The 8,613-nt window shown below is 36.2% G+C and overlaps 1 protein-coding gene across 1 annotated transcript in view; it reads right to left on the bottom strand.

Moving 5' to 3' along the window:
* fat3a (FAT atypical cadherin 3a) overlaps positions 1 to 8,613 on the bottom strand; it is a 162,668-nt gene that overhangs the window by 29,208 nt on the left and 124,847 nt on the right. The window contains exons 13-17 of the mRNA XM_084127010.1: positions 5,764 to 5,917; positions 5,450 to 5,683; positions 3,955 to 4,344; positions 1,033 to 1,247; positions 811 to 948 (exon numbers count right to left, since the gene is read on the bottom strand). Coding sequence (XP_083983136.1) covers positions 811 to 948; positions 1,033 to 1,247; positions 3,955 to 4,344; positions 5,450 to 5,683; positions 5,764 to 5,917 — 1,131 coding nt within the window. The remainder of the gene's footprint in view (positions 1 to 810; positions 949 to 1,032; positions 1,248 to 3,954; positions 4,345 to 5,449; positions 5,684 to 5,763; positions 5,918 to 8,613) is intronic.

Below are 8,613 nucleotides of genomic sequence, written 5' to 3'. Positions count from 1 at the left end.
CTGGAGAGCATTATTCGTTTGAATGTAAAATACAATTTCACCACTAGATGGGAGAAATTCCTACACACAGTCCCTTTAAAAGGGACTGAATTTTAGACATTTATGGGATTTTATTTTCTCCCAAAACTCCACTCATAATGTTAAACACTATTCAGAAGGGATTCTTTTCCTAAATGAATCATTATATTTTCTCTCTTTTTTTTTGCAGCTTAGTTACAATTAATGGACTTTGGAGAGGATTTACACTGAGAGTTAATAGAGTATGTCTACACCATACTTCAAAGTCGTATTTCAAAAGAGCCAGGAAATGCCCCCTTTAACCGTCTATAATTGAACAGACTCGGTAAGCTGAAAACAACAATGACTTCATTAAGCTAATTGACATGAGAGTAAAAAAGGAAACTTTGCTTATCATCCAAAGAAGCTTTAGCTCCATCTAGTGGTCGCAGTGATATAACATTATGTGCCACTTGAAAAAAACCTCATGCAAATTTTCACTCATGTAAATACAAATGAAGTTTGAAACATAATGGACCAAATTTATGTAAAATATGTAGCAGAATCTGTCTCAGTAACTCGATCAATGATAATCTCTCCCGCCTTTTTTATCTGTTATGTAACGGTATTACAGGTGTAATACCATTATCTTAATCTCAGACACAAGGATAATCTTTTTTAATAATAAATTAATCCCTACAACCAAGTCTGTTATTAAAGGCTTTCATGTGTGGATGTCTGCCGTGAAATATTACATTTCTTCTTGTTTTCGTCTGTTCCCTGATCTGTGGGATTTTGTCCCATGTTCCTCACCGTTTCTCGATCCAGCTGCTTGTTGACTTTGATCTGGCCCGTGATTGGCTCGATGAAGAACTGGTTCTCTCGGTCACCGCTGACGATGGAATACAGGATGTCGCCGTTCGCGTGACTGTCGATGTCTTCTGCGGTCACCTAGGCAACGTGACAAAAGGCCGAATTATAAGGTGGATCTCAAAAGACAAAAATAAGACTGATGTGAATTTCATGACCTCTTACCTTGACCACAGTGTCTCCTATGTTAGCATCCTCACTAATAGACACGCTGTAGACGTCGCGGCTGAACATGGGGGCGTTGTCATTGACATCCGTCAGGTTGATGTTTACCATGGTAACAGCACTGAGGGGCGGAGTTCCGCCATCCGTGGCCTCCACTGTCAGGAAATAATCCTTGCAGGACTCAAAGTCTAGCGGTCGAGATACCGAGATGGCACCTGTACACAGCACAGGGGTAAACATATAACTCAATACAGACTGAATATATCAGATAAATAAATATATATTTTTATTATAACTATTATATAAATATATTATATCAATTAAAAAAAAAAAAAAAAAAAAAAATATATATATATATATATATATATATATATTGTAGCCAACTTCAAACATTCAATTTGATCAATTTTGGACATCATATGCACATTTGAACATCTAATTTAAAAGGTACACCATGTAACTTTTGGCCCTCTAGCGGTTAAAAAACAAAACTGCATGTATTTTGCGGAAGAACATTGTTCTGGTTGTGCTTCGGCTCTGTGTGACTGTGTGGATGAATATGGTTCTTTCTCAAAACTGAAGAAAGAGAGAGATTATCCTAACTCTCATAAAACATTCACTACTAGGCTTAAGAGATATAACCAGTTTAGATGGAGAGGATCTCAAGGCTGACTAGATGAAGACGTTACTGTAGCTTTACCCATTAATAGACACAGTACTTCCTTGAAAATAAATTCCAGCACAGCGCTACAACAACCATAACTAGATGAGTAAATTTTGTTGGGACAAACTTTGATGTTGGCTTGACAAAGCTGTATGAAAGTTTGAAAGTTTTATAAGCTTTACATTTTGTGAAGTCGAAAGAGAAAGAAAGCGAGAAAGAAATTGCAAGCATGAATTAACATGTTTAGCACATTGCTAGCATTAATTAACATTTGAACACATTGCTAGCATGAATTAGCATGTTTGTAGCATGTTTTAACATGTTGTTAACATTATGTTGTTAGCATGTTTTCACACATTATTAGCATGAATTAGCATGTTGCTAACATGTTTTGCCACACTGCTAGCATGACTTAATAATTTGTTAACGTTTTAACACAGTGCTGGCATGAATTGCTGAATTACATGAATTAACATGTTGCTAACATGTTTTAGTACATCACTAACATGATTTAGCATGCTGTTAGCCTGAATTAGCATGTTTAAGCACATTGTTAATGTGAATTAACATATTGCTAACATTATTTGGGGAGAGTGAACCCGAGGTTACCCAGTGAGTCAGTCCTAGAGCTCCTCCTGTCCGATTTTAGGGAAAATCGGGTCTATTGGAGACGTCCAATAGATTTCTTAGGAACGCCGAAAGAACATCCACAGACACAGTGTATCTCAGAGTAAAACTGGGAGCTGTGAAAAATATGATACACCGGTGTTTTGCCAGATGATAAGTTTATCTGTGTATCATCTTTTTACTCTTTTAATTCCTTTTATAACTGTTTTAATTTTCCTTGCTTTTATTTTGTGATTATTTTAATTCCTTTCTGTATAAAGCACTTTGAATTATCATAGTGTATGAAATGTGCTATATAAATAAACTTGCCTTGCCTTGATTTAACACGTTGCTAGCATGAGTTAGCATTTTGTTAACATGTTTTACCGTTTTGCTATCATGAATTAACACATAGCTAGCATGAATTAAAGGTCCCGTTCTTCGTGATCCCATGTTTCAAACTTTAGTTAGTGTGTAATGTTGTTGTTAGAGTATAAATAATATCTGTAAAATTATAAAGCTCAAAGTTCAATGCCAAGCGAGATATTTTATTTAACAGAAGTCGCCTACAGCGAACGGCCCGTTTGGACTACATCCCTCTACTTCCTTCTATAATGACGTCACTAGAACCGTTTTTTGACTAACCTCCGCCCACAGGAATGCTCCGCCCACAGGAAGACTGAGCGCGAGCTCATGAAGAGCGTTTTTCTTAGCCATTGTAATTTTTTTCTCAAAAAATGACAATTTAAACATGCTGTAAAAAATGATCTGTTGGGTATTTTGAGCTGAAACTTCACATACACACTCTGGGGACATCAGAGACTTATTTTACATCTTGTGAAAAGGGGCATAATACGGGACTTTTAACATGTTGCTAGCATGTTGTTACCATAAATTAACACTTTGCTAACATTAATTAACTTTTTGCTAGCATGTTTTACCATGTTAGCATGAATTAGCATGTTGCTAAGATTATTTAGTATATGATTACCATGTTGCTTTCATGAAATAGCATGTTTTGCTAGCATTATTTAACATGTTGCTATCGTGTTTTAACATACAGCTAGCATGAAATAGCACTTTGCTAGCATGTTTTAACACGTTGCTAGCATGAATTAGCATGTTGCTAGCATGTTTTAACATGTTGTTAGCATGAATTAGCATGTTGCTAACATGTTTTAACACTGTAGATTCTGGTTTTATTATGAGCTCTGTCTGGTTCTCTTTTTGCCAGCAGACTCTCCTCTGTTTGGCGTTTATTTTAAACAAGTGATTTTCCGGGGGTTTGATATTTATCTACTCCATGTCAAACTTTCTCGCTCATTGTGAAAACTAACCTCTGCCACTCACACACCAGACACACGTCAAAGTAGCCGGAGCAACTTTTCTCTATTTACGGATATGATGAGATGTACAGGCGAGTGACGTATGTACGCAATTTCCTGTGCAAACTATCCCGACAGGTCTAAAATATAAACACTTATAATAGGCTTATAGACAATCAGGGTAATACAAATACACGTTTTGTAAGAAGGATTGATGAAGCATTGACTCGTTATTTAAATATTGTTAAATTTGAACACAAAAAAAGTTACATAGTGCACCTTTAACATTTCTGTGTAGTGTACATAATCTTATGTAATGCATCTCACCTGTATTGATGTTAATGGTGAAATGGCCCTGTTGGTTTCCGGATCTGATATTGTAGTAAATATCAGCATTGGTGCCAATATCTTTACTCGCTGCGTAAACTTGTACCACTTCCGTACCCACAGCGACATCTTCAGGAAGCGTTGCCAGATAGTCCCTCCTCTCAAACACGGGTGGGTTGTCGTTAATGTCCAGAACCGTGATAGTGATGTTCGCAAGAGAGGAAAGGTGAACAGGAACTCCTTGATCTGATGCACGGACCGTTATATGGTACGAAGACTGAACCTCGCGGTCCAACAAACGCTCCAAAACCAAAATCCCGGATGATTTATCAATGGAGAAGAATCCATCAGCCGAGTCAACAAGGGAATAAACCACTTTACGATTAACACCTGCAAAATAAAACACATGCAGGATTCTATATCTACATTCCATATCTTTCTAGATGGTCGAAACTGCTTATTAATAGTTATAAGCTAGTTGACTCTTTTAGCATCAACTATTAACTAAAATGGAAACATTTTTATGCTGTCGAAGGTCAATGCATTAAAATATTGTTAGCATGAATTAACATGTTTGCTAACAAGATTTAACATGCTGCTAGGATTATGAATGTGTTTGCTAGCATGACTTAGAAGGTTTTAACACATTGCTAACATGAATTAACATGCACATTTTTTTTACCATGAATTAACATGTTGCTAACATTATTTAACATGTTACTAAAATGTTTTAGCATGCTGTTAAAGCATGCATGCACGTTGATAATATGAAATAACAGTTTGCTATCATGTTTAACACATTGCTAACATGAATTAGCATTTTTTAGCATGTTTTAACATGTTAGTATAAATTAGCATATCGATAGCATGTTTTATCACACTTTTAGCATGAATTAACATGTTAACATCTTTTAGTATGCTACAAGCATGACATAGCATTTTGCTAGCATGTTTGAATATGTTGTTAGCATTAATTAGCATGTTGCTAACATGATTTAACACATTGATGGTATAAATTAACAGGTTTTAACATATTGCTAACATGAATTAACATGTTTCTAACATGTTTAAGTACATTGCTAACATGATTTAAGTCGTTTGCTAACGTTTATTAACATGTTTTAACATTGCTCATTTTAATTATGATTGATTAATTAACATATTGCTTGCATGATTTAGCATGTTGCTAGCATGAGTTTACGTTGTTAACATAATTAGTATGTTGCTACCATGACTTAACACATTGCTAAAATGCTTTAACACTTTGCTAGCTTGAATTAACGTTGTTAGTATTATGTAATACTTTGTTAACATGAATTAACATTTTGCTAGCATGTTTTACCACATTGATAGCATTTTCTTAAGTTAATTGCTAGGCTTTGCCAGTGATAGATACATAGTGGATGAAGCTTAAATACTTATTATTGAAAAAAGTTTTAACCCCCTCAATGAAAGCATAAGAGACTACAGGTACAGAAGTGGGACATGCTCGTACCTAGATCAGGGTCTATGGCTTGTATCCGGGTCAGCAGAGCTTTAGTGGCGGTGTTCTCGTAGACGCTAGTGGTGTAATGGGGCATGCTAAACATTGGAGGACTGTCATTCACGTCCAAGAGAACCACCGTCACCTCAGCTTCACACCACAAACCGCCACCATCCGTCGCACGGGCAACTAGAGAGTACCGAGCGACCTTTTCACGGTCCAGCGCCATGGCAGTCCTCAGCTCGCCTGCAGTGCGAGAAAGAGTCTTATAAGCGAACAGCAACGCCATAAACAGGACGTCTCTTTAAACCCAACGACTCTCAAACCTGTGCGTGGATGCATTATGAAGTCTTCAGCTCCAGAACCCAACAGAGAGAACTGGATCTGTGCGTTTGAGCCGGCGTCAGCGTCTGTGGCTTTGACCTGGAGGATTTGCTTATTCAGGGGGACGTCTTCAGACACGGACACCGAATACACGGCCTACAGAAACAAACATGCTCATTACAGGCATCAGCGTAACGAAACGCTTCTGAACATTGTCGGCACATTTGAACATCTAATTTCATCATTTTGGACATCATGGGTGTATTCAAACATTTTTGGCCATGGTAGGCATATTCAAATGCTCAATTAAATCATTTCTGGCCATCATGTACATGCTTAAAATATCTGATTTGAATGTTTTTAAGAGCATTAAAGCAACATTCAAATGTTCAGTTCAATCATTTTGGCCATTGTAAGCACATAAATAAACATGATTTAATTGTTTTAAGCAATCACGTGCATTTTTGGACTTTCAATGTGCTTTGTTTTGAATGTTTTCGACTCTTGTAGGCACATTTAAACACTTGCTTGGAACATTTTTGGCCATCGTAGGTACAATCAAACATTCATTTCAATACCATTATAGGTACAGAAACATCTGATTTGATTTGATTTATTTCTTACCCATTACAAGTGCATGCAAACGTGCATGCAAACAGCCACTTTCAAATGTTCAAAAGTCAATCATTTCTGGCCATCATATGTGCTTGAAAATGTTTTTGGACAATTTGCAGGTACATTCAAATATTCAATTTGATCATTTTTGGCCATTATAGGTGCATGGAAACATGATTGGCCATCACAGACACATTCATTTGGATCATTTGTGGCCATTCTAGTCGTTTTATCATATGATAGAGGCATTCAAATGTTTTTGGTCAGCAGTAGGAAGATTCAAAAATTCAATTAGATAATTTCTAGCCATCATTTGCAGATGATCATTTCAATTGTTTGAACATCTGATTTGATCATTTTTGGCCATCATAGCAACATTCAAACGTTCAATTCAATCATTATTGGCCATTATAGACATGCATGAACATCTGATTTAATAGTTTTGGGCCATCATATGTGCATTCAAACATTTTTGGCTATTATTGGAAACATTCAAATGTTCAATTCAATCATTATTGGCCATTATAGGTGCACATGAACACCTGATTTAATTTTTTTGGCCCATCGTGGGCACATTTGAATATCTGATTTGAACATTTCTAAAAATTGTACAATCTTTTTGGTCATTGTAGGCACATTCAAACTTTTAATGTGATAATTTTTTTTTGCATCATTGGTATGTCTGAATATTTGATTTGACCGTTTTGGCTATTTTAGGTGCACTTATTGCGTTGATTAGATTTTTTTGGGCAAGTAGGCACATTTATAGCCTACTATAGTTCGAATGCAACTATGCAGTACAAAAAAAAAAAAGTGTTTAAATGTTTCTTTCATGCATGAACATTTTATTATTGATTTGCTCCAAAATGATGTACCTATAATGCTCAAAAATGCTGCATACTGTATCTAGGCTGCTCGATAAGTTTTGAGACTTAACCTAAAATGCCCTTGCTAAACAGACTGACCTAATTTTCTGCTAGACCTCATTTGAACAAGGTCATGTTTTATGCTCATAGATCATTTCTCCTGAACTTCTTGGCAGCTGTAAGTGGACTCACTGGTTCCAAAAATATTCCTGGCTTTGGCTTGTAATCATTCAGGTTTACCATGTAGATTTGAAACTGCCAAGCAAACATGCTCAAAAAATGCACTGGTTAGATTTTCAACAAACTAAAAAACAGCTATATATATATATATATATATATATAAATAAATAAGTGTAAGGCTATGTCTACATTAATCTGGATACATTTAAAAACTGTATTTTGATTTCAAAATGCTTCAAAATGTTTTCCTAAAGTTTCTCATCCACACTGAAACATCTGAAAATGCTTAAAATCACCTTACTGCGCATGCGTAACACGTAATAAAAGTTCACATGATGATACCGAGAGAGCAGACATAATAAAGTTCTCAAGCTATTCTTATGGCACGATCATTTTATTAGCAAAATATTTGAGTTACACTCAAAATCGCATGGTCTAAAACGCAACTGCCCTCATGTCAATAGAGAGCCTAAGTCCCTCCCCTTCCGGTGGAACACCATGGGACCTTAATTCGGAAAAATTATGTATGGTAGTCAATGGCACGAGACAACAAATATTTTGATCTCGTTTGAATTATGCCCTGAATTACACATGATGTTTGTCAATTTAAAAGATACATTGAACAGAAGTCAAGAAAGTCGCAGTTTGATGTAAAACTGTTGAGGTATAAGACTGCGAAAATACGTAATTACAAAGACTACAAACTCAAAAGGTGCACGTGACGTCATACCTTTTCTCTCAATGAATGAAGCTAACTTTACTGAAGCTAATGTCTGTCATTTTTTCTATAGTCTTATGTTATAATCGTAACGTTACGCCGTCATGCCTGAGTGTTTTGTGCCAGACTGCACGCATACGAGCAACGGATGGTGACGTACATATAGTGCGAGACGAGAGATGTAGTTCATTGAGCGATTTTCACATAAAACTAAATGTTACTCTTCTGTTTTATGACAAACTGCGACTTCCTTGACTTTCATAATTATCTTTTAAATTGACAAACATCATATGTGTAATTCAGGGCACAGTTCAGACGGAATAAAAAGATAAGTTGTCTCTCGCCATTGACTACCATACATATTTTTTCCAAAGTAAGGTCCCATGAGCTGGAAGCGGAGGGGAGGGACTTAGGCTCTCTATTCAACCTTCGCAGTGAGTTTGATTGACAGGCAATCTGACCAATCATAATCC

The sequence above is a fragment of the Abramis brama genome (genome assembly GCF_963993115.1).
Source record: "Abramis brama genome assembly, chromosome: 10".
Lineage (NCBI taxonomy): Eukaryota > Metazoa > Chordata > Actinopteri > Cypriniformes > Leuciscidae > Abramis > Abramis brama.
Note: the sequence above shows the minus strand (reverse complement) of the source record. Positions and strands in the feature narration are given on the sequence as shown.